The 26,738-nt window shown below is 47.1% G+C and overlaps 1 protein-coding gene across 1 annotated transcript in view; it reads left to right on the forward strand.

Annotated features, from left to right (window-relative positions):
- Positions 1-26,738, forward strand: part of LOC117354948 (SCO-spondin-like) — a 441,431-nt gene that overhangs the window by 52,549 nt on the left and 362,144 nt on the right. The window contains 7 exon segments of the mRNA XM_033932909.1: positions 51-209; positions 3,509-3,594; positions 6,714-6,842; positions 15,052-15,214; positions 15,565-15,805; positions 16,763-16,901; positions 21,628-21,754. Coding sequence (XP_033788800.1) covers positions 51-209; positions 3,509-3,594; positions 6,714-6,842; positions 15,052-15,214; positions 15,565-15,805; positions 16,763-16,901; positions 21,628-21,754 — 1,044 coding nt within the window.

Consider the following 26,738-nt stretch of genomic DNA (forward strand, 5'->3'; position numbering starts at 1 on the left):
CCCTCCTTCTCTTGCACTCTGATCTTTAACCTTTTTCCCTCTCATTGTAGGAATCAGTGTTCTCTGGCTGGGAGACTTCCTCTTCGTTGAGAGTGGGCTGGGAGTGCGAGTGAAGTTTGATGGACTGGACACTGTGTATGTGACAGTGAGCGCAGACCTCAGGGGCAGCACACATGGACTCTGTGGTGTGTACAACGATGACCCCAATGGTGAGTATCCAGCTCAGTGGAACATAAGAATAGCCTTACTGGGTCAAACCAATGGTCCGTCTAGCCCAGCTTCACGGTGTCCAATCCAGATCACAAGGGCCTGGCAAAAACCCCAATAGTAGCAACATTCCTTGTGACCGATCTAGGGCAAGCAGTGGCTTCCCCCATGTCTGTCTCCCAGCCGCTGCCACCCTGTGGTATTACTGGTATTACCCTTTTTCACCTGGGAAACATCTCACTTTCTCTGGGCAGACCTCTGCCAGTCAGTGTCAGAGACCGCTAGAAAGCCCCTGTGTTGTGATGCAGCGGGAGAGATGCCCATTCTCTACGCTGCATCATAACACCCCTTCCCTGCAGAAGAGGTGGCGAACACCACCCCCTCCCCGGAACGGCAGAGACATCCCCCCTGCAGCGGGAGAGATGCCCAAACTCTCTCGCTGCCCTAAAATCCCCGCCGAAACCTGACCCGACACGACCCCCCTCCCCCTGCAGCAGGAGAGCTGGCCAGTCTCCCCCACTGGCAAGCGACCCCCCCCTTCCCTGTCTCCACCCCCTCCCCCTTACCTCAAATAGATGACCTGGAGGGACATGGAATCCCTCTTCCTAGCTGCCTACGTCATCTAAAATGGGCCTTCCCCATCTTGGGATGCACCAGGAAGGGACCTAAGGCTCTGATTGTCCCAGACACCTAAGGCCCCTCTTATGGGGCCATATACAACCTGGGCCAATCAGAGCCTCAGACCCCTTTCCGGTGCATCTCAAGATGCACCGGGAAGGGGAAGGCCCATTTTAGATGACGTAGGCAGCTGGGAGGAGGGATTCCATATCCCTCTGGGTCATCTATTTGAGGGAAGGGGGAGGGGTGGTCACTTGCCAGCGGGGGAGAGTGGGCATCTCTCCTTCTGCAGGAGGAGGGGGTCGGGTTGTGTCATGGCAGGGATTTTAGGGCAGCGGGAGAGTGTAATAATCCACAGCTAAACTACATGCAGGCTATAACGCCGGAAAATCTGGTAACCCTGGGTAGTAAACTTGGGAGTATCATCAGGAAATACTTTTTCACGGCGGAGGTGGTGGATGCCAGGAGGATGGTATCAAAGCAATGCATAAATATGCACGAGCACTTTATAACACCAAGCTGCCTATTACGTGACCATCGGCTGTGAATCAACCACCATAAAAAGATAAGTTAATCTTATAGAAAATGGATTTTAGATTGTTAACTGGTGGTACAGACATGAATAGTGCCATGATGGTCTGACGGCAGCCGGTGTTGTGTGTTTTTACACTTGAACACTAATGGTTGTGGGTCTGAGCACTATTTAATTTGATTTATTGACATTGTGATATGAATGTAATTATCTCCTTTTTCTGGAGCCATATGGCAACCCCACTTTTGATGCACTTTCTTGACTCCCTCCTTAACCTTATGTAAATGGAGGTGTGGCCTAGCGATAAGAAGTGCTGCCTCAGCACTCTGAGGTTATGAGTTCTATTCCAGCCTGCTCCTTGACACTATGAGCAAGTCACATAGCACTATTGCCCCAGGTACCACAGTTAGATTGTGAGCCTCCCACAGGTAGTAAAAATGCTTGAGTACAGTGATGCCTTGGAATCCGAACTTAATCCGTTCCAGAACCCCGTTCGAGTTCCAAGACAATTTTTCCCATTGAAAATAATAGAAATTGGATTAATCCGTTCCTGGGTCCCACAAACTCAAATTTTAAAGTAAAATATTAACAAATATTCCAAAGTTGCTCATTGCCCCAATTGGTTAGATTCTAGGAATAGTTCATAATATTCAAAATATTATAGAATATAGGTATTGGCTGAAAAGTTATATTTTTTAATGATATATGAAAGTTAATCGTGTATATTTATAAGTTCGAATGATTTTTCTTATACACTTGTTGTTTCTATGTCACTAGGGTATAGACTTGAATGAGTGGGTCAGTAGAGTGGGAGTATAATTACAATTATACTTAAGGGGGTCAGTAGACTTAAGAGGGTGGGTCAATAGTGTGGGCAGACTTGATGGGCTGTAGCTCTTATCTGCCGTCATCTTTCTATGTTTCTATGTTTCTAATATGTAAAAATGAATAAAGAATTTAAAAATAACAAATATTCCAAAGCAGAGTTCGGATTCTGGGGCAAAATTTACTACAAAAAAAAGTTTGGATTCCAAAGCGTTTGAGTTCTGGGGTGTTTGGATTCCAAGGTACCACTTTATCTGATTACTATTAAGTGTATTATAAACTGCTCTGGGTGAATCTTGTCATGAAAAATGTGGTAAATAAATAAACCCATCAGAACATGTAACCCCTAGGTGCATAGATAAGGGGGTTTCACTTATGTGTTTCAAAAAATACATAGGTAGTGACAGCCACAAATCAACAAAACAATAAAAAAAATCATTCGCACTCATGAGAAACCTGAGGCAAGTCAGAAAATTATTCAACAGAAAACAATTCCAACTCTTGGTACAATCCTAGGTCTAATAGACTACTGCAACATACTATATCTCACCTGCACAGCAACCATGATAAAACAACTACAAAGAATACAAAACACAGCCCTAAGACTGATCTACTCACTGAAGAAATTCGAACACATCACAGAGGCATACTACGACTCACATTGGCTCCCAATACAAGCGAGAATACACTTCAAATTTTCCTGCCTACTATTTAAAGCAATAAACGGAGACAGCCCAGCCTATTGGAACAATCGACTAGTTTAATCCACCTCAACCAGACATAGGAGAACCCACGCACCATTCACACACCCTCCAACCAAAAACGTCAAAAGAAAAAAACTGTACGACATCCTCCTAGCCACTCGAACTGCAACTCTCAACCTCCAACTCTACAATCTATTGACCTCGACCACAGACTACAAAACCTTCAAAAAAGAAATAAAAACCCTTCTATTCAAAAAACACATAAAACCGAACTAACACAATCAGAAATGTCCCAAGCATCACCTGCAGCTACTACATATGTACAATTCAGATGTAATCTTTAGCAACTCAAAAAAATGTACAACCTACTCCCTAAATACTTCTAATGTCCTGACATTCCATTTGTAATCCGCCTTGAACCGCAAGGTAATGGCGGAATAGAAATCCCTAATGTAATGTAATTATATGTTGCCTGACCACTGATGAATGTATAACTTTGAATATCATGGAGTATCTGTCAAGCCCTTATGAAACTCTTTATAAACCCTCTAAAATGTAGCACTTAGGTGATGTTACCAGAGACTTCCTGGGCCCTTCTTAGTAGAAATCTCTTATTTTTCAGATGATTTCACAGATGTTGGCGGCAGACTCGTACTCTACCCTGCAACCTTTGGGAACTCCTGGAGGAGCCCAGATTCTATGTCAGAGGTACAAATCGTCCCCCACTCCTTTTCCAGCTTTCTAGTTGAAGGGTGTCCTCCAGAAAGCATACCTGTTGCCAAGCAGGGAGAAGACAGATTTTGGATTAGTTGGGTCTTATTAACCAGTGATCATGCATTAAAATACATAATAGATAATATCTGATAGCCAATCTTTTCCCTCTAGTCAATTAGGCCAGCCACTTGATTCGAACCAGATAAAAACTTCTGTGGAAAGTACTTCTGGGCCTTCCCGTGCTTAAGTTTTACTGCATAACAGGAATGACAAGTATACTTTAAGAAAAAAAAATAATTGTAAACTCGTGCATTTGGAATGGAGAATCCAAGGCCCAAATAAAATTTTGGAGGAAAGGAAACAGCAGTCACCAAGTAGGAACCTGGAGGGATAATCATCTCCAGTGACCTCAAGGTAACCAGTCAGTGTGACAGTTGGAAATCTAACAGTATATTTGGGTGTATGAACATTTGAAAACTTGGCTTTTCTCTAAAATGTAATGACCCCTCCCTCTTCGATATACTAAGTCCCTCTAAACTTCTCTTTCCTAAGTCCTTCTATTTTTCATTGTAGTTCCTTTCTATATCAATTCCTGTAAGCCGTGCCGAGCTCTACTTCTGTGGAGATGATGCGGTATACAAACTTAAGGTTTGGTTTAGTTTAGTATCCCTGGTAGCAAGAGCGAAGTAATATTATCTCTCTGTAGGCCTCTGGTGAGATCCCATCTTGAGTGCTAAGTTCAGTTCTGTAATAGACCACACCTACAAAAGGCAGGCCCTCTGCCCTGAGCATGGAAAGGACGACTTTCAAAGCCATTTCCATGGGACAAACAGTATATTATGAATGGAAGTGGGTTGTTGAAAGGTGCCCACCCTCAAAAAATTGCGTGCATTGCTGGTAAGCAAGAAGTAGTTCTGATTTTCAGGGTTAACTGGCTATGTTTGGATGGACGACCCTATCCATATCAATAACAGTCTTAACTTTTGACTGGCTAGATTTAAGTCCAGAAGGTTTGGGGGAATTCAGTTGATTTTGCTCGTCTAAAATTATGGTCAAGCAGTGGCGTAGTGAGGGTGACAGGCACCCAGGGCGGTGGCGTCCCTCCTCCGCCCTTGTCTCCACCACCACACTCCCTCCCCAATCCTGCTGAGCGTGTGCCCCCCCTTCCCTTCCCCCGCACCTCAAGTCGCTCACCGCCTTGAGTAACAATTTCAACGTGCTGCTCGTGACCCCCGTCGGCTCTCCCTCCAATGTCACTTCCTGTGAAGGGATATCAGCGGGAGAGCTGACGCGGTCGCGAGGAGCATGTTGAAGTTGTTGCTCATGGCGGTGAACAACCAGAGGTGCAGGGGGAGGGAAGGGGGGGGGGCGTGTGCAGGGTGAGGGGAGGAATGGGAAGAGGCAAGAGCATAAGAACATAAGACTTGCCGCTGCTGGGTCAGACCAGTGGTCCATCGTGCCAAGGAGCGGCCCCTAGGTCAAAGGCCAGTGCCCTAACCGAGCCCAGCCCTACCTGCAAGGGGTGGATAAGAGGAGGGGTGCCGGCAACATGGCACCTGGGGCAGCCCCCCCCCCCCCATTTACTACGCCACTGTGATCAAGAAATACATTTCTCTATTTAGGTCTGTCAAGCCATAAGACGCCTCAGGGTTCATGGATCTTGGGATGCAGGTCATAAATGGTGGACGGACCCATTCTAGCACTCATTTGGAAGTAAACGAGTATTTGTATAATTGGGATAAAGTGAAATTCAGTTGTAGCTCACTGTTTTAAGTTGAAGGGGAGCCCCGAGGCTGTTGTGGTCACTATTTGTTCAGCTGTGTCTATCTGTTATTTATTTGGATTGATAAACTACCTCTGTTTAAAGAGTCGCATAAAGCAAAAGGTGATATGATCCCAGTGGAAGAACTGTCTCCGTGAGTTCGTAATAGCATCTCTTTGTACGAGCTTCTAAAAACCCTAAGCTCCTTTTTAGCATGTCCAAAGGAGCCAGATCCTTGTCTCAGGCACAGCGCTACAGGATATCCGTGTTTGAGTGTCCAATCTGCTTGAGCTGTGAGGTTAGGGTTACCCGACATCGGGGAAAAGCCAGACATGTCCTCTTTTTAGAGGACTAAACCTGGTGTTTGTCCGGGTTTTGGAAAGCCCCAACCATTTCCGACTGCATCTAGAGGGCCTCTGAGCAGGCTGTGCTCCAGGCCCTCCAGACGCATCTGGAGCTGGTTGTAGAAGACAGGAGGCTTGTCAGGGGCGGGAATGGGGCGGGACTGGGGATAGAATGGGGTGGAGCCAGAGGCGGAATGGGCGGGGCTGAGGCAAAACGGTGGCTCTTCCCCTCTTACCTTCTCAACACTGCAATTCTATTTTCTTCGGGCTGCTGTCAGCCTGCCCTGGAAGCCGCAGAGGCGGGACATGCATAGAGGGGGCTTCTGGGGCAGCCGATGGCAGCAGGCTCACGTCGTTGAGCTGCTGGCTGCCCGAAGCATATAGAATTGCAGTGTTGAGGAGGTAAGAGGGGGAGAGCCACCGGATTCTTTGTAACTAGCCCTGCCAAACTAGCTTCTGGGGGGCTGGGCCAGGGATGGGGTGAGGGCGGAGCCAGGGGGCGGGGTTGTATCATGTGTCTTCTTTTTTCAGGTCAAAAATATGGTAACCCTATACTGAGTACTGGCCATTATGTTAGGGTTACCAGATTTTCCCGTCCGGACCCGTGGCCACACCCCCAGGCCCGCTCAGTTGTGCCCCGTTCTGCCTGTGTCGTGCCCCATTCCTCCCCCAGCCCCCGCCCCAGATGGCATCCGCACATGCGCAGACATGACACAATGACATCGCGTGTGCGTGATGTCACTGCGTTGCATACGCAGATGCCCCTTCCCGACGCGATTTTGACGGGAAGCTTTTCAAAACCCAGACGAAGTGCTGGGTTTTGAAACGCTGTCCAGGGAAATCTGGACGTCTGGTAACCCTACATTATGTTAGATGCAAGGGACGGTGAGAAGTTCATCGGCGTAGCCAGGAAACCAAGATGATTGCACAGCTTTTCACATGATCCTGTCTGCAGTGCTGAAGTCGCAGGTCTCTCTAGCCTCACTCTCTTGCTTCACTTGGTTTAGCACGCCTGTGAAGACGCGGCAGAGATGGGTCACAGCTGCGATGCCGGCGTCGACGCCACCCTGCGGGCAGAAGCCGACGCTGTGTGCCAGAAGCTGCTCAACACTCCCTTCAGTCAGTGCCATCCCAAGGTGAAGGAATGGACTTCTACAATAAGTCCTCACCCCGCTCTCTCGAACGGCGTGCTTTTCCAAGGCTTGCTCTATTGGGGGGGGGGATCTTGGGTGGGGGAGGGGCAGGGAGTTGCTCTTTCTTATCTTTACTAGGTCTGTCAGAGAGCTCTTCTCTGGCCAGGGTCACTTTGCAGTACCCACTTCCTGCCCACTGGGAATGATCGTCCTACCCTAGTCCCTTTGTATTCTAGACCAGTAGTTCCCAACCCTGTCCTGGAGGACCACCAAGCCAATCGGGTTTTCAGGCTAGCCCTAATGAATATGCATGGGAGAGATTTGCATAGAATGGAAGTGAGAGGCATGCAAATCTGCTCCTTGCATATTCATTAGGGCTAGCCTGAAAACCCGATTGGCCTGGTGGTCCTCCAGGACAGGATTGGGAACCACTATTTTGACCGCTGTCTCAGTTACATAATTCTGTACCTCCAGGAAACAGCCTTTCTCCTCAGATATGACTCATGCTTGTATTTATAATTTGTCTAATTAATGTTCCCATTTCCCCCTCCTACCCCCCTACAAAAAAAAATTATTTTAACTTTTTGAAGCTTTGTAAACCGGCCAGGTGCACGTCGAGGGTCGGTATATTAAAATTTAATTAAACTTGAAACTCTACTCAGAGTGTTTCATCTGCAAACTCTGTCTCTGATACTGCTTTCTCTTCAGAAACACTCTCCATTTTTAAGCTGTCTCTCTTAGGTAGCACTCTCCCCATCGATGCTGTCTTTCTTCAGCACGACTGTCTCCTCCACCAGCAACGTTTTTATTTGTTTAAAAAAAACTTCTAGCCCACTTAAATCCTAAGTGGGTTGCAAAATCGCCTACACAAAATACAGATAACATATACAGTACATAATAAACATTGTAAAGCAATGCTTTCTCCACCACTCTTTCTGACTGCAGTGCTGTCATTGTCACTGTTCCACCAGTTCTCTCTCATATATTTATTCAATTTTCTATACCATTCTCCCAGGGGAGCTGAGAACAGTTGACATGAATTTATTCAGGTACTCAAGCAGTTTTCCCTGTCTGTCCCATTGGGCTCACAATCTATCTAACGTACCTGGGGCTTGGGGAGATTAAGTGACTTGCCCAAGGTCACAAGGAGCAGCGTGGGTTTGAACCCACAACCTCAGGGTGCTGAGGCTGGAGCTTTAACCACTGCTCCACTCTAGAAATCAAAATGTAGCAAAAGTGAGCCCAGTATAGGACAATCAAGCCATTGTGACATCACTGATGAGGTTGGCTCTTAGGCATTGGTGGAATGAGGCATTGTGATGTCACAATACCAGCTCTGGTTATCAGAGGCTGTAGCTTTAACCACTGCATCAATTCCATTTCTAGTAGTCTTCCTTTCATTAATATATCTAAAAAGAATTTTTAAAAAAAAAGTCCCGGCACCTTTCTTTATATCTCTAGCCATCTTTTCTTCTGCTTTTGCCAGCCATATTCCTTATATCTTTAAAGTTGCTTTGCGTGTTAGCAGAATTTTGGGAAAGATTCTAGCAGCTGAGCAAGACAAGGAAGGATGCTATAGTGGAAGTGCTGATCCTTCACAGTATATCACTGCTGTTCTCCCTTGTGGTGCTCTGCCTTTCACCGTCATTTTTCACTCTTTCCATGTCTGCTACAATCCTTCTCTTCAGTATTGCAGTGGTCTCACTTTCTCCATCCCTGCTCTTCTTGCTGTACTTCCTTCGTAACTGCTTTCCCTCTTTCCAGTTCCTCTCGCCCTCTCCATCTTTACCGTCTCCTCCATCTGCAGGACTTTCTCTATCGCTGCTCTCGTTCTTTTTGACTGCAGTGCTCTCGCTTTCTCCAAAACTGCCCTTACAATGCGCCAATCACTTGACTCCAATTGCCGTGTTCCTATGAACTCCGTTACGTCTCTCACACTGCAGTAGCAGGGCTCGCTGCTCGCGTTCTTTGAAATACCAGTGCTTTCGCCTTTGCCATCACTGCGCTCCTTCTGTTTTCAGTGCTCTCTTTGTCACTGGTCTTACTCTGATGGACTGAGGTGCTTTGCCAATCATTGTGCCCATCACAGTGGGGAGTATGTAGCACAGTGGTTAGAGATACAGCCTCGGCAGCCTGAGGTTGTGGGTTTAAATCCCATGCTGCTCCTTGTGATTCTGAACCTGCCCGATTGGGACCGATCCGTATCCGATCCAGGCAGGTCCGATGGATTTTTCAACCTCTAATATGCAGATGGGGGCGTTCGGAGGAACGCCCCCATCTGCCAGCACTGGTGTGCGATCCCGACGCATGCGCAGACCATCTGCTTTGCCTGCAGATGGTCTGCGCATGTGTTTGAGGTCCGCGGTTTGTTTTTTGTTTTTTTTTACTTGCGCGACGCTGGGCACAAGCCGCGAACTTCTCCGGAGTTTGGTTCTCCTCCATCCCCTGTCAGCAACACTCGCAAACCGGCATCTAGCCCGATGCGGTCCCTTCCCCTTCGCCTAAAAGAGCAGCGCCTTATTGCAAAGCCCCGTGGCGTGGTCCGGGTCAGGAGAACTGGGGCAGAGATCGGGCCAGGAGAGTCCCCTTCGCGGACACAAGTTTACTGCCCCGGCAAGTCCCTGCGGTGAACAGCCACAGCGGCTGGGGACTTTTGAAAGCAGGCAATTATTCTCTCCTGCCCTCTGCCGCCCTTCCCTGCAGTGTAGCGCCGCTTTAAAACCACGGGCTCGCACTGCCGGGAGGGACGGCAGAGAACAGGAGAGTCGGGGCGGCAAGAGCAGGGCTCAACTGGAAGGGGCAGAGATGGGCTGCAGGCTGGGATTTCAGGCCGAGGACAGTCAGAAAGGACGTTTGCGACTGGTCCCCAGTTGATTGGCCAGCCCAGTCGGATCGGGAAATTTGTTTGGTGAATCGCGTCCCTGCCTACTTTGCATGCCGTTCCCCTCATTTGCATGCGTAGATCGGATTCGGATTGGCAGAGAAGTAAATGAATTGGGCCAGAGTAAAATCGGGTACACGATCGGTTTGCTTTGTGAATCCATTGTCCCGGGTACATTGGACAGAGGGGTCCTTTTACAAAGCCGCGCTAAACCGCCGGCCACGCTAGCCGCTACCGCCTCCTCTTGAGCAGGCGGTAGTTTTTCGGCTAGCACGGGGGTTAGCGCGTGATTAAAAGTCACGCGCGCTAAAGCCGCTAACGCGGCTTCGTAAAAGGAGCCCAGAGTGTGAGTCCACCAGGACAGATAGAGAAAAATGCTTGAGTACCTGAACGCAAACCACATGGGCTTTAATTTATAACATTTTATTGAAGGAATCTAACAGATATACAATAAAATAATACAGAGAGAAGTTCAATACAATTAGATCCACAATAATAATAGTTCCATACATATTTCTATCATTCCTCCAAAATATATTTCCAAATGACCTAATCCATTCCTTTCTACATCCCCCCCCTTAATCCTTTCCCCTTCCCCCCTACCCTTCCCCCCTCATACAGTTTACATTCAAATATTTTATTAAAGGAATAAAATAAAAATACATATATACAAATAAATTATAAATGTTAAAATTATATAATTCCTTCAAACATTTTATAAAATAAACCATAACCCCCCATTCATTCCCCCATTTCACCACATGGGCTTTAAGTGGTATATAAAAAATTGCTTTCTCTTATTTTGGACGCTCTTTTCTCTCAGTGCTAGCTTTCCGCTAGAAGTCTCTTCATGCATTTTCTGCATGTGTTTGTGTGCTGTCTCATCGCTTCTCGGCCTTTTGACTAAGATCAACTGTTGTGTGCTGTCTCTACTTTTACAATCTCCTAATGCTACCTTTTCCCTGAAAACTCTCCACTTCTGTTCTCTTGCGTATGTTCGTTCTCCTTCTTCTCTCCCTAACTGTGCTCTTCATGGGATAATTGTGAAAAGAGATGCTAGCGTTTACACGCCAATTACATGCGCTACTTTTCTTTATAGAATATGGAACTTTCAGGCGCACTCTGACGTAGCGAGGGTGAGAGGCACCAGGGGACGGAGGCGGCTCTCCTCTGCCCCCCCCCACTTTCCTCCATTCCTTCCCCGCCCCCGCGCGCACGTGCACCCTTTCCCTTCCTCCGCACCTCACTTGTTAGGCGCGGATCCTGGAAATGACGTCAGAGGAAGAGCCAACGCTAACGCGAGCAGCAGGTTGGCGTGGCTGCTTGCGCCAGGAATGTTAAGGAGGGCGTGCGCATACATGGTAGGGGGGGCGGAGAGGAGGACTCCCCCTTACTCTGCCACGGCACTCTAACTACCAAATTCTATTATTATTATTTAACATAAGAACATAAGCAGTGCCTCTGCTGGGTCAGACCAGAGGTCCATCGTGCCCAGCAGTCCAGTCACACGGCGGCCCATCAGGTCCAGGACCTGTATAGTAATCCTCTATCTATACCCTTCTATCCCCTTTTCCTTATCCAATCCCTTCTTGAACCCCAACACCCTCTGGAAGCGCATTCCAGGTGTCCACCACCCTTTGGGTGAAGAAGAACTTCCTAGCATTGGTTCTCAATCTGTCCCCTCTCAATTTTTCCGAATGCCCTTTCGTTCTTGTAGTTTTCGAAAGTTCGAAGAATCTGTCCCTCTCCACTTTCTCTATGCCCTTCATGATCTTGTAAGTCTCTATCATGTCCCCTCTAAGTCTCCTCTTTTCCAGGGAAAAGAGCCCCAGTTTCTCCAATCTTTCAGCGTATGAAAGGTTTTCCATACCTTTTATCAATCGTGTCGCTCTTTTCTGAACCCTCTCGAGTATCGCCATATCCTTCTTTAGGTACGGCGACCAATAAAGGACGCAGTACTCTAGATGCGGGCGGTTTCGTTAACCATGGCTTCGATTATTGGTGGTTTCTCGTTCCCTGGCTCTGCCCCCCAATTTACGTCACAGGAAATCGCTGCTCCCGGCATTTCACGGAGAAAATCGATGCTCCCAGCATTGTACGGAGCAAATCGCTACACTTGCAGGTCAGGTTATTTGCGTTTTTAAATCTTTTTTAGGGATTTTTTTTTTTTTTTTAAAACAGAAAAACCGTGAACAACATCCGAAAAGTTATTCGCGGTTTTTCAGTATTCGCTGCCTTGCTGTTCCCCTGTCACCGCGAATGCAGAGGGGGAAGTGTATATAACTTGCGTGGTTGGATTTCTTTAGCCAAAATTGTCATGCGAAAGGGATTTCACAGGTTTCCTTAAATATTTGGTAAGCGCGCTTAAAGTTAGACGCCGGCGTCGTCACGTCTAGCCGAAGCGGGCGCCTAATTTAATTGAGTGATAGGCTACATCAGCACTGACACTCAACACTCAACGCTCAATAATAATAATAATAATAACAGCTTATATATCGCAATACCGTGAAGTTCTATGCGGTTTACAAAAGATTAAGCAAAGGTACAAATTGACTGACTTCAAGAGGGGAAGAAGAAAGAGAAGTAATTAGACAGGAAATTCATTGTTGAGGAGAAAAGTGATCAAAAGGACAGTAGGTCGCTATTGAGAGGAAAGAGATAAGTGGATCAGTTGTCGAAGTGGAAGATGATATTTTCTTTCTCAAGGGACCCTCGGCCACAAGAGGGCACCCGCTCAAACTCAGGGGCAGAAAATTTCATGGCGACACCAGAAAGTATTTCTTCACAGAGAGAGTGGTTGATCATTGGAACAAGCGTGCCAGACTTTAAGAATAAATGGGATACCCATGTGGAATCCCTACGAGGGTCAAGATAAGGAAATTGGGTCATTAGGGCATAGAGTGGGCAGACTTGATGGGCTGTAGCCCTTTTCTGCCGTCATCTTCTATGTTTCTATGATGGGTCATTTGGCCTTTATCTGCCATCATGTTTCTATGTTTCTATAATCAGAAAGTTCTATGACATCACAATGCAGGTGTAAAGAGCCTTAGCCTATAGGAAGAGGAGATGCAAATGTTAAGCGCCTTAGCCAATAGGGAGAGGAGGAGAGAGTGGCTGCTGCAGAAACCAGAAAGTATTTCTTCACAGAGAGAGTGGTTGATCATTGGAACAAGCTTCCAGTGCAGGTGATTGAGGCAGACAGCGTGCCAGACTTTAAGAATAAATGGGATACCCATGTGGGATACCTACGAGGGTCAAGATAAGGAAATTGGGTCATTAGGGCATAGACAGGGGGTGGGTAAGCAGAGTGGGCAGACTTGATGGGCTGTAGCCCTTTTCTGCCGTCATCTTCTATGTTTCTATGTTGTCAAGATGTTTTAGGAACAGGTGTGTTTTTAGACGTTTCCTAAATTCCTCATAAGTAGAGGGCGAAAGTAATTGTTCTAGGTCTTTACCCCATGATGCTGCTTGGTGTGAGAGAAGGAATTCATGGTGTTTTTCCAGTTTGCAACCTCTCACTGGGGGGGAAACGAAGTTGGAATGTGAACTTCTCTTGTGTCTGTTGGTTGAGAAGGAGAAAAGGTCAGTAATGTATTTGGGGGCAAGTCCGTGTAATGCTTTAAAGCAGAAACAGGCAAATTTGAACTTTACGCGTGCCTTCATCGGCAGCCAATGTAGCTGCCGGTAGTAGGGTGTCACGTGGTCAAATTTTTTTAGTCCAAAGATTAGTCTGACTGCCGCATTCTGCAACAGTTGTAGGCGTCGCATATTTTTTTGGGGAAATTGCCAAATAGGCAACATCTCTTAGTTGGCACGAAGTGGAGTTGGTTGAAAGTGCAAAGCGCAGTTAACTGTGGGTGTGGTTAGGGGTGGATCATGGGTCTGTTTTTGAGTTAGGAGCCACTGGGTGCCCAACTTAGGTGCAGGCATTTAGGCCAAGAAAACCCTGGCCTAAATAGAGCGTGCCTAAAAGTTGGCGCGCTTAGCGCCTCCTAAGCACGATTCTATCATGGGCGCTAAACTTTTATAGTCTGTGCCGATTTTTTTAGGTGACATATATAGCATTGGGCCCTGAGAGGGGAGATAAGATAGAGACGTTTAAATATCTATGTGGCATAAATGCGTACGAGTCGAGTCTCTTTCATTTGAAAGGAAGCTCTGGAACGAGAGGGCATAGGATGAAGTCAAGAGGTGGCAGGCTCAGGAGCAATCTAAGGAAATACTTTTTTAACGGAAAGGGTGGTGGATGCGTGGAACAGTCTCCCGGAAAAGGAGGTGGCGAAGAAAAGACCGTGTCTGAATTCAATAATGTGTGGGACGGGCACGTGGGATCTCTTAGGGAGACGAGGAGATAGCGGAGGCTGCAGATGGGCAGACTGGATGGGCCATTTGGCCTTTATCTGCTATCATTTTTCTATGTTTCTATAGCCATAATGCTCTATGACCTCACAATGCAAGTGTTAAGAGCCTTAGCCTATAATCATAAAGTTCTATGACCTCACTATGCAGGTGTAAAAAGCCTTAGCCAATAGGGAGAGGAGGAGATAGTGGATGCTGCAGATGGGCAGACTGGATGGGCCATTTGGCCTTGGTCGGCTGTCATGTTTTTACGTTTCTATATCAGTGCTCTGTTCTAGAATTACACTTCCCCCTCCGTAGTCGCGGTTTCGTTAACCGCGGTTTTGATTATTCGTGGTTTTTCGTTCCCTGACTCTGCCCCCCCCTAATTTACGTCACTGAACCTGGCGTTTCACATAGGACATCGCTGCTCGCTGGTGGGTCACGGAGGAAATCGCTGCCCCTGGCAGTTCATGGAGGAAATCACTGCCCCCGGCGTCGTACGTAGAAAATCGCAGGACAGGTTATTTGTGGTTTATTATCTTTTTAAGGGCTATTTTACGGAAAAACCGTGAGTAACACGCATAAAAGTTATTTGCGGTTTTTCGGTATTCGCTGCCATGCTGTTCCCCCTATCACCGCGAATGCGGAGGGGGGAAGTGTACTCCCTTTCTGCTCCGTCTACATGTACTGCTCTGCTCTTGCAGTTTTCCTTCTCTATATCCTCTGTGCTTTCTCCACATTTATACATTTCTGTGTTTCTGATGCCTTTCTTCTCATCCCTTCTCTCCCTGACCTCTTTCTGAAGGACCTATTGGGGTCATGAAACGCTCACCTGCAGTACGAACTAGCAGTGAGAGCTGGCACTAGTGGAAAGAACTGGAGGTCCTCGTAAAGAAGAGAGGATACCGGCGGAGGAAAGAGAGGAGACAGGAGACCCTGGAGAGACAGGGCAAGGGATCTTTTACTCACTGTGTGGTCCTTCTGTGGCAGGTTGATGCGAGGGGCTTCCACGATACCTGTGTGTACACCTACTGCCAGGAAAGAGGTGGAGAAGAGAGACGGCATGCCGCGGTGTGTGCCACCTTTGCAAGCTATGTCCGAGAGTGTGCCCAGCAGCACATCTTTATTGACTGGAGGAGGCAGGGATTCTGTGGTAGGTGGCTTTGCCATGGAGGTTTCCGTTCCATAGTGTTCCAAGCTTTGCTTCGTCATGCACGCTTGACGCACCATTTTTGCCAAGCCGTGTTATACTATGTTAGCCATGCTTTGAAATAGTATACTTACCGTGCTATGTTTTGCCAAACTATACTTGTCATGCTACCCTGCCCACTGCGTTGTGACCAATAATTGAAGTCAATAGATGGGGCACTATTTCAGTGTCCCCATGTTTCCTGTGCCCTGTTCAGCCTTACTGAATGGACGGCCCTCGGTGCAGCTTCGCCTTTCTCTCTATCCTGCACTGCCCTGAAGGTGTGTGTGTGTGTGTATTTCTTTTTCTCCCAGAAAAACAATGCGGAAATGGAAAAGTGTACTCCGACTGTGTCTCCTCCTGCCCGCCCAGCTGTGCCACTGTGGGCACTTCTGAAGAGAGTCACTGCCGGGACGAGTGCGTGAGTGGCTGCGAGTGCCCCCCGGGCCTGTACTTGGAAGATGGCCTCTGTGTGAGGGAAGAGGAGTGCCCGTGTCACCACCGACGCCAGAAGTACCTCCCGGGACAGATCAGCAAGCAGAGGTGCAACCAGTGGTAAGAAGCATATCCTCACATCTTGTGCATGGTTGAGTGAGGAGTGTTAAACCCTGCGGGTTGGGAAACAGAGAAGCAGAGGGCTTCTTTGTATTATAATCATTGGTAGAAAGGCGGAAAAACCCGAAGTCAGGATGGAACAAGATAAGAATATAAGCATTGACATACCGGGACAGAGCGAAGGTCTATCAAACCTGGTATCCTGTTTTCAATAATGGACAAACCAGAACATAAGAACTTATGAATTGCCCTACTGGGACAGACCGCAGGGCCATCAAGCCCAGTATCCCGTTTCCATCAGTTGCCAACCCAGGTTCCAAGTACCTCGCTAGATCCCAAGTACTGTAATAAAAGAGACTTTATTCTGCTTATCCTGGCAAGATCCCAAAAGGAGTACAACAGATTTTATGCTACTTAAGGAATAAGCAGTGAATTTTCCCTTGTCCTTCTTAATAATGGCTTATGGACTTTTCTTTCAGAAACTTGTGCAAAACATTTTTTTAAACCCTGCTAAGCTAATCGCTTTACCACAGTTATCTCACAACAAATTCCAGTGTTTAAATATATGTTGAGTGAAAAAATGTTCTCTCCAATTTGTTTTAAATTGACTACTTTGTAGCTTCATTGCTTGTCCTAGTCTTTGTATTTTTGGAAAGAATAAACAAGTCCCATTCTACTATTTTATAGATCTCTTTCATATCATATCTTTGGTGTGAATTCACTGTCTTTCCAGATCCTGATATACCGTAGATACATATCACCTATTCATCCCATTGTGAGGGCAGTGAAAGCAAAAAAAGGGGCCCAGTGCATTTATTTTAGGACAGCTGTGATCACTTGGTTGTGGTCAGGTCTGTTGAGACAAGACTATTTCTCTACATATCCTTATACACAGTTAAGACAGAGGTCAAGTGTTGCCTCAGTCTCTCTCTCTCTCTGTCTCCCCTTCTCATATAGCACGTGTCAGAGGGGTCGCTGGCGCTGCTCCCAGGAGAAGTGTGCTGCGGAGTGCTGGCAGGTGGGAGATTCGCACTATGTCACCTTTGATCGCAAGAGATTCTCCTTCCAAGGTTCATGTGATTACATCTTGGTGCAGGTAAGAGCAAAGGGCTTTCCCCTTCTACGCAATCCCCCCCCACCCCTTGCCCAGGCGCTTAACATCTAGTTTCAGTGATAGAATAACAGGGAAGGCTTCCACCAGAAGGAGAGGCGGGATTTCTCCAGGACTGAGGTCAGCGCCATTGGGAAATGCGTAACTTGTAGTTTCACGCAGAGATCCTTTTATGCCAGGTTTTGAAAAGCCATCTGGACCCTCGAACATGTCCGGACATCTGGTAACTCTATGGTAGGGGTTAGAGAATGACACGGTGACAAAATTCATCACCGTCCCCGTCCCCGCGGATAACCGCGGGAAACCATCTTCATGTCGTTCTTTAAGGAGAGAGGGAAGAATCAGAGTATGAATGGCCACAACCACTGACCCTCAAGCTTTGCTTTGAAGAATGCTGGTGTAGAAGGACCGAGGTTGAAACAGACACTACAGAATGACAGTCTCTGGTATCCAGAGCAGATATTGTGATGTCATAATGCCTCATTCCACCAATGCCTAAGAGCCAAACTCATCAGTGATGTCACAATGGCTTCATTATCCTTGGCTCACATAAGCACAACCACTGACCCTCAAGCTTTGCTTTGAAGAATGCTGGTGTAGAAGGATTGAGGCTGAAATAGACACTAGAAAATGACATGGGATTATTTCCCGCAGTTATCCGCGGGGACGGGGACGGTGATGAATTTTGTCACCTTGTCATTCTCTAGTAGGGGTACCCTTAGAACCTCCTGAATAGAAACTGATTGAACCAGGCTACCACACGTTAATGGATATTTTAATGTGGGACTTCCAAAGGACATGGTGGTCATGCCTCCCACTAGCTGCCAGTTTTGTACTTACTGCATGTTCATTTCTTGCATTAAGGGGAAAGGAGGGATTTGGACTTATACACTGCCTTTTTGTAGTTTTAAAACCACACTCGAAGCAGTTTGCATGCAGGTACTTCAAGCATTTTCCCTATCTGTCCCAGGGGCTCACAATCTATCTAATGTACCTGGGGCAGCGGAGGATTAAGTGACTTGCCCAGGGTCACAGGGAGCAGCGCAGGGGTTTGAACCCACAACTTCAGGATGTTGAGGTTGTCGCTCTAACCACTGCACCACACTCTCCTCTGATAAAACAGCAAAAGGGAGCCAAGTATAGAACAATGAAGCCACTGTGACATCACTGCTAAGATTAGCTCTTAAGCATTAGTGGAATGAGGCAGTATGACATCATGGAAAGGGATTGGTACTTGTACACTGCCTCTTTGTAGTTAACCAACCACACTCAAAGTGGTTAAAATACAGGTACTTCAAGCTTTTCCCCTATCTGTCCCAAGGGCTCACAATCTATCTAATGTACCTGGGGGAGCGGAGGATTACCGTATTTTCGCGGATATAACGCGCACCTGTGTAAAACGCGCACAGGGGTATAGCGCGCAGAAATCACGATGATATGTACCAAAACTTTTCTATACCGCGCTCAGGCATATAACGCGCATGATGCCCGACGCTCCTTTCGCCCGCCCTGACTTTCCATGCGCTGTCCCGACTCTCCGTTCACCCCCCCTGACTTCCGTGCACTGTCCCCCCTTGAAGTCCTGTCCCCCCTTGAAGGTCTGTCCCCATCCTGAAAGCCTGATGCCCCCCCCCCGACGTCCGATACATCCCCCCCCCGGCAGGACCACTCGCACCCTCACCCCGAAGGACCGCCGACTCCCCAACAATATCGGGCCAGGAGGGAGCCCAAACCCTCCTGGCCACGGCGACCCCCTAACCCCACCCCGCACTACATTACGGGCAGGAGGGATCCCAGGCCCTCCTGCCCTCGACGCAAACCCCCCTCCCCCCCCAACGACTGCCCCCCCCAAGAACCTCCGCCCGTCCCCCAGCCGACCCGCGACCCCCCTGGCCGACCCCCACGACCCCCCCACCCCCCTTCCCCGTACCTTTGGAAGTTGGCCGGACAGACGGGAGCCAAACCCGCCTGTCCGGCAGGCAGCCAACGAAGGAATGAGGCCGGATTGGCCCATCCGTCCTAAAGCTCCGCCTACTGGTGGGGCCTAAGGTGCGTGGGCCAATCAGAATAGGCCCTGGAGCCTTAGGTCCCACCTGGGGGCGCGGCCTGAGGCACATGAGCCAAACCCGACCATGTGTCTCAGGCCGCGCCCCCAGGTGGGACCTAAGGCTCCAGGGCCTATTCTGATTGGCCCACGCGCCTTAGGCCCCACCAGTAGGCGGAGCTTTAGGACGGATGGGCCAATCCGGCCTCATTCCTTCGTTGGCTGCCTGCCGGACAGGCGGGTTTGGCTCCCGTCTGTCCGGCCAACTTCCAAAGGTACAGGGAAGGGGAGTGGGGGGGTCGTGGGGGTCGGCCAGGGGGGTCGCGGGTCGGCTGGGGGGGCGGTCGGAGGTTCTTGGGGGGGGGGCGGTCGTTGGAGGGAGGGGGGTTTGCGTCGAGGGCAGGAGGGCCTGGGATCCCTCCTGCCCGTAATGTAGTGCGGGGTGGGGGTAGGGGGTCGCCGTGGCCAGGAGGGTTTGGGCTCCCTCCTGGCCCGATATTGTCGGGAAGTCGGCGGTCCTTCGGGGGGGGGGATGTATCGGACGTCGGGGAGTCGGCCGGGCAAGAGGGCTTGGGCTCCCTCTTGCTCCGATCGTGGATGCGGGTGCGGGTGGGAGCGCGTGCGAGCGGTCGTTCGGGGTGGGGGTGCGAGCGGTCCTGCTGGGGGGGTGAATCGGGCGTCGGGCGGGGTGGGAACTATGTTTAAAAACTTTTCTATACCGCGCTCAGGCATATAACGCGCGAGGGGTATGCGCGGTAGGTAAAATCGCGTATAACGCGCGCGTTATATCCGCGAAAATACGGTAAGTGACTTGCCCAAGGTCACAAGGAGCAAGGTGCTGAGGCTGCAGCTCTTATGAAGGCAAAATCTAATGCATTTAGTAAAAGGACCCCTAAGTTAGGACAGCACCTTTGCGGTCCTAACTTTATCTGGCTAGTTTACCAGTTAGTGGACCGAATATCGTGGTTAATCAGGTTAACTCCAGGCTGGACCTTAGCTCCGCCTCAGAGTGCCCCAGCACCACCCGCATAGTGGGGAGGCGGAGTGTCCAGATTTTCAGTGGTATTACCTAGATTATACTGTAGAAAATGGGTATAGACCCCATGAGTGGGAGCCGTTCCTACCCAGTTAAGGCTTGCTGAATATCGACTCCTAACATTTCAAAGCTTAGGGTCCAATTTACTAAGCTTTTCTTCACCCCTAAGAATGTCAGAATGCCCCTGTTTTGCTCCATGGTGCGACCTCATCTGGAGTATTGCGTTCAATTCTGGTCTCCTTATCTCAAGAACGATATAGTGGCGCTAGAAAAGGTTCCAAGAAGAGCGACCGAGATGGTAAAGGGGATGGAACTCCTCTCGTATGAGGAAAGACTAAAACGGTTAGGGCTCTTCAGCTTGGAAAAGAGACGGCTGAGGGGAGACAGGATTGAAGTCTGCAAAATCCTGAGTGGAGTAGAAGTGGATCGATTTTTCACTCCGTCAAAAATGACAAAGACTAGGGGACACTCGATGAAGTTACAGGGAAATACTTTGAAAACCAATAGGAGGAATTTTTTTTTCACTCAGAGAATAGTTAAGCTCTGGAATGCGTTGCCAGAGGATGTGGTAAGAGCGGATAGCGTAGCTGGTTTTAAGAAAGGTTTGGTCAAGTTCCTGGAGGAAAAGTCCGTAGTCTGTTATTGAGAAAGACACGGGGGAAGCCACTGCTTGCTCTGGATCGGAAGCATGGAACGTAGCTACTCTTTGGGTTTTGGCCAGGGACTAGGGACGTGGATTGGCCACTGTGAAAATGAGCTACTGGGCTTGATCTGACCCAGTAAAAGCTATTCTTATGTCTTATCATAATCATAGCATGGGAGAAAAGCCCTTCTGAGTCAGACCCTGAGTTTGCTACTAAAGAATGACACATTGACAAATTTTTCCCCGTCCCCACAGGAGCTCATTTTCCCATCCCGGCGAGTTCTTTTCCTGTCCCTGCCCCATTCCTTGCAAGCATCGCCCTCATCTGCACAAGCCTCAAACACTTTAAAATCTTAAGTAACAACATTTTAGAGCTCAGATTGTGATGTCATAATGTCTCATCCCACCAATGCCTAAGCTCCGTCCTCATCTGCACAAGCCTCAAACACTTTAAAATCATAAGTAGGAACATTCTAGAGCTCAGACTGTGATGTCATAATGCCTCATTCCACCAATGCCTAAGCTCCGTCCTCATCTGCACAAGCCTCAAACACTTTAAAATCATAAGTAGGAACATTCTAGAGCTCAGACTGTGATGTCATAATGCCTCATTCCACCAATGCCTAAGCTCCGTCCTCATCTGCACAAGCCTCAAACACTTTAAAATCATAAGTAGGAACATTTTAGAGCTCAGACTGTGATGTCATAATGCCTCATCCCACCAATGCCTAAGCTCCGCCCTCATCTGCACAAGGCTCAAACACTTTAAAATCATAAGTGTTCGAGGCTTGTGCGGTTAAGGCAGAGCTTACAGGAATGGGGCAGGGGCAGGGGCAGGGACAGCAACAAAACTCATGGGGAAACATTTGTCCCCATGTCATTCTCTATTTGCTACATGCACTGGAGAGGTTTTATTTCCTGCTGTCCTTTTCCATTATTTGTTACAGCTGAGGTACTAAGTGGTTACTTTATCCTGGTTGGCTTGTAGGATTTTGTGGATGGGAAGCTGCTGATCACCGCAGAGAATGTCGCATGTGGGAGCAACAGTGCCGCGAACTGCCTGCATGCTCTGACCGTCACTGCGCACAAAACAGCTGTCCGGCTGTGGGCCACAGGTAATCGCAGGTGTTCATTGTTCTGGTACAGGACATACATTGCATTACATTACATTAGTGATTTCTATTCCGCCATTACCGTGCGGTTCAAGGCGGATTACATCCAAACTAAAACAAAAATTACATTCAAAATTTGAAGGAATAGAATAAGCGATGACGTAGAATTTTTAAGGTAATATATGTTGGGTAAAGAGTTACCAAAGGGAAGTGGAGGTCTTTAGGAGATAAGAATAGGGTGAAATTATGGGTTTTAGATAACGTTTGGTAGATAGAAGAGAATTAGAGAGATCTAAGGGTAAATAGAGTGTTGGATAGTGGGTTGGGATTGGTTTTATGTGTTTTTTGAAGAGTATGGTTTTAATAGTAATGGGAAACCCAGCTCCAGCACTGATCATGGGCCAGAAAACATGTATGGGATCCAGCGATAATAATTTATGCACTTTGACAACCTTCTGGCAACACAAGCAGCAAAAATCAACCATTCCATCTCCAATCTTATGACAATATCAGACAACTTCAAAACATTCCGAAAAGAAATCAAAACCCTGCTTTTCAAAAAATTCATCCAAATATCTTAACCCCTCCTCTTTTACCTCCAGAAGATTCACCTACCTTCAGATAACCTTCCCCCAAACGACCCACCTTAACACCTTCCAATTAAACAAATACCATAAATAGATTGTAACCTACCCTCTCTAACTGCATTCCATATGTATTTTTCATACAGTTCTTCACTGTCAGTTTAATTTCCATCCTATAAGTTCACATAGAATTTTTCTTTTTTTAACCATCTTTATTTTCTCTTCTTTATTAATTTCCAGGTACTTTAGTTAGATTGTGAGCCTTCGGGACAGTAAGGGAATTTTTTAAGTACCTTCTTACTTCTCATTTATAATCTTAATGTATATTTTCTACAAACCGCTTAGAACCTAACGGATGTAGCGGTATATAAGAAAAAAATTACATTACATTACATTACATTACTTGAATGTAACTCCTTGAATTCAGATTTGGAAAGGGGACAAGAGAAATCTAAAGATCAAAATCATTTGTTTCCATGGGTCAAATGATAGGCGTTTGATTCCGTGCATCAGATAACATGTGCTTCAGATATACTAAGCTTTTTTTTTTTTTTTGCTTTCACTGCATGCAAATCTCTCTTATGAATATTCATCTTGAATATCCTGAAAACCTGACTACCTAGGGTGCCTCCAGGATCAGATTTGAGACCCACTGCACTAAAGGCTACGTCCTGGGGAAGAAATGCATTCTAAACCATTGGTTAACACCCACTATCTGGTGCTGGAGAAATAAGTTTCACCTCTTAATGGTTTGGAAATCTATGTCGGCCTATTGCTCTAGAACAGGGGTGTCAACGTCCCTCCTGGAGGGCCGCAATCCAGTCGGGTTGTCAGGATTTGCCTAATGAATATGCATGAGATCTATTAGCATACAACGAAAGCAGTGCAGGCAAATAGATCTCATGCATATTCATTGGGGAAATCCTGACAACCCGACTGGATTACGGCCCTCGAGGAGGGACTTTGACACCCCTGCTCTAGAAGCCGGAGTAAGGCCCTTTTGTCTGTTTGGTCCTCTTATCTGGACACCCTATCCCCCAAGGTAAAGAGTCAAATTATAAATAGACTACAGAAACCAGCAGTCCCTTTGTTGCCTTTTCTTCATTGTTGAGAGACTGGGCTAGGGGTGGGTGGGGCAGGGAGGGAGGGAGGGGGAAGAAGGGGTGGAAGGCTGTGGGGTAATTTAGTTTGTCGAGTCTGGGTTGCAAGAACCAACACCTGGACTCATGCTCTTTTGCCTGTATTGTAATCATTTGGGATTTAGTTCGCTGTTATTGTAAAAAATTTTATCAGTGTGTGTTTGACTTGTTTGTTTGAATAAATTGTAAAAAAAAAAAAAAAAATGAGCTTAACTGAAGCATTAGCCCACGTTTCTAACTTTTATAGAGCACTTTCAATAGTTTACACTCCTATCAAGGTGTCCACTCAGTTGCCAATCTATAAAAAAAGGCATCCTTTTAACTCTTAAGCAATATCGCTCACAAATATATTGAACACAATTGACCTGAGGACAGATCCCTGAGGAACTCCACTACTCACTTTTCTTTCTTCCGAGTGAATTCCGTTTACCACCACCCTCTGCCGTCTGTCTGTCAGTCAACCAATTTGTGATTCAGTTTTACCGCCTTGGGTTGCGTCCTGAAGCTGCTCAGTTTGTTCGTGAACCTTCTATAAGGAACAGCATCAAAGGCTTAATTGTTTTATATTACCATACTAGGCCCCTGACAATTTAATCTCACGCTGAAGAAAACAAAAAATGTGATTTGAATATTGTATGCAATTCTGGTCGCTGCATCTGAGAAAAGATATAGTGGAATTAGAAAAGGTACAGAGAAGGGCGAAAAATGATAAAAGGGATGGGACAACGTCCCAATAAGAAGAGGCAAAGGTGTCTAGGGCTTTTCAGCCTGGAGAAGAGATGGCTCAGGGGAGATATGATCGAGCGGAGTGGAACAGGTAGATGGGAATCTCTTGTTTACTCTTTCCAAAAATACTAGGACTAGGGGACATGCGATGACACTACTAAGTACAGTGTTCCCCCGTGAATTTGCGGTTCGCAAATCGCGGACTCGCTCATTCACGGTCTGCTCCGACCACCTCTTTCTGTAGTAAAGTCAGGCTACACCAATCAGGAGCTGCGTGTCAAAGCAATTCCTGATTGGTGTAGCCCGACTTTACCACAGGATTAGGCGGTCAGAGCAGACCGCGAGTGATTTTCTTCACTTGCCGGCGCTCCAGCTGCCCTCTCCTGCCTCCCCTGCCTTTTGACTGGCAGTTTTTTTAAATTTGTAGGGGTTCCTGGAATGGAATCCCCGCGTATTTTGGGGGAGTACTGTAGTAGATTCCAACAGTGGCCATTCCAGGATAGATAGATTTCATGCTAGTGCTTACTCCTGAAGATAAGCAGTGGATTTCCCCAGTTTATGGACTTTACCTCAATCAAGGAACTCATCCAATCGCTTTTTAAGCACTGCTGAGCTAACTGCTTTTACTACATTCTCTGGCAATGACTTCCAGAACTAAATTGCGTATTGAGGCCCAGATTCTTGAACCGGCGCTGATACTGGCAGTTGCCTTACAGGCGGCCGCCGATCATGTGTCAATCATTCATTGGTGCTGGTTTCAGAATTACGTGCAGTGGCGTAATAAGGGGAGGACAATCCACCCCAGGCACCCCTCCTCTCCCTTCACTTCCTCCCCCACCCTACCTCTATCTCTTTGCCGACGCAAGCAACAACTCCAACCTGCTGCTCGCACCAACGCTGGCTCTCCCTCTGACATCACTTCAGGGTCCCGCGCCTAGGAATTGACGTCAGAGGGAGAGCCGACGCCGATGTGGGTAGCAGGTTGGTGATGCTGCTCATGCCGGCAGCCAAAAACCCTCAGAATAACTGAAGCCTCTGAAGAGGGACCTCAGCAACTAAAGATGAAAAGGTCAGCAACAATTCCATTGTCCCCCGAGGAAGGCTTGCTTGTGGCTGAAACGCTCCTTATAATGTGGAGTGTCGGGTGTTTACTGAGACGCTCACCAACGTTGGAAGTGGCACACAGCCATCTAGGTGTTGCTGTTTCTTCTGATATACACCAAAAAACTGTAGTTAGACACAAGTAGAATTCATGTATAAGGGTGGGATGGGAGTTTGAGGTAAATGATTTTATGGTGACTAATATATACAGGATAAGGACCTGAAATAACATACATGTTATAAGACAGGGATCTCAAAGTCCCTCCTTGAGGGCTGCAATCCAGTCAGATTTTCAGGATTTCTCCAATGAATATGCATTGAAAGTGGTGCATGCACATAGATCTCATGCATATTCATTGGGGAAATCCTGAAAACCCAACTGGATTGCGGCCCTCAAGGAGGGACTTTGAGACCCCTGATATAGAGGATTAACAGCTCAGTACATAGAACCTCTTATAACAGGGGTCTCAAAGTCCCTCCTTGAGGGCCGCAATCCAGTCGGATTTTCAGGATTTCCCCAATGAATATGCATTGAAAGTGGTGTATGCACATAGATCTCATGCATATTCATTGGGAAAATCCTGAAAATCCGACTGGATTGCGGCCCTCAAGGAGGGACTTTGAGACCCCTGTTATAAGAGGTTCTATGTACTGAGCTGTTAATCCTCTATATCAGGGGTCTCAAAGTCCCTCCTTGAGGGCCGCAATCCAGTCGGATTTTCAGGATTTCACCAAAGAATATGCATGAGATCTATGTGCATGCACTGCTTTCAATGCATATTCTTTGATATGATATGATATAATAAACCTACCGAGGGCCTCAAAATAATACCTGGTGGGCCGCATGTGGCCCCCGGGCCGTGAGTTTGAGACCACTGATATATAAGATATGATTGGCATTAAGGTATTTATGAAAAATAAAAAAAAAGGAAGCAGTTTAAAGTAAGAAGTTTTAAAAGAAAAAGACAAAAGAATAAATGCAGGAAGCAGATCAATGACGAGCGTGTGGAAGATCCAAATGTTACAAGCACATCTGAAGATCTGGCTTGAACAGTATAATTACTGTTTATTAAGAAGTAGCCAGAGATGCAAGCCGTTTGAGACAGCTTTGATGGATATCTCATAGAAACATGATGGCAGATAAAGGCCAAATGCTCATCTGTAATTCCTGCTGCTGGCCCTCATTTGTGGAATGCTTTGCCAGGAGCTCTTAGACCGTGCAATCATTTTCGTAACATTTAAGAAAATGTCGAAGGCTCATCTATTTGCAAAAGCCTTTTTGCCACTCTGGTTTACCTGTGAATGACAGTTGATAGATGTGGAGCGCTTGAACTGTGTAGTAATTTAGAAACAGATTAAAAATGTTGAAGACTCATCTATTTCTAAAAGTCTCTTTGCCGTTTTGATTTGTTTGTGACTGACAGCTGATAGATATGG

The sequence above is a fragment of the Geotrypetes seraphini genome, chromosome 2 (assembly GCF_902459505.1).
Source record: "Geotrypetes seraphini chromosome 2, aGeoSer1.1, whole genome shotgun sequence".
NCBI classification, from domain to species: domain Eukaryota; kingdom Metazoa; phylum Chordata; class Amphibia; order Gymnophiona; family Dermophiidae; genus Geotrypetes; species Geotrypetes seraphini.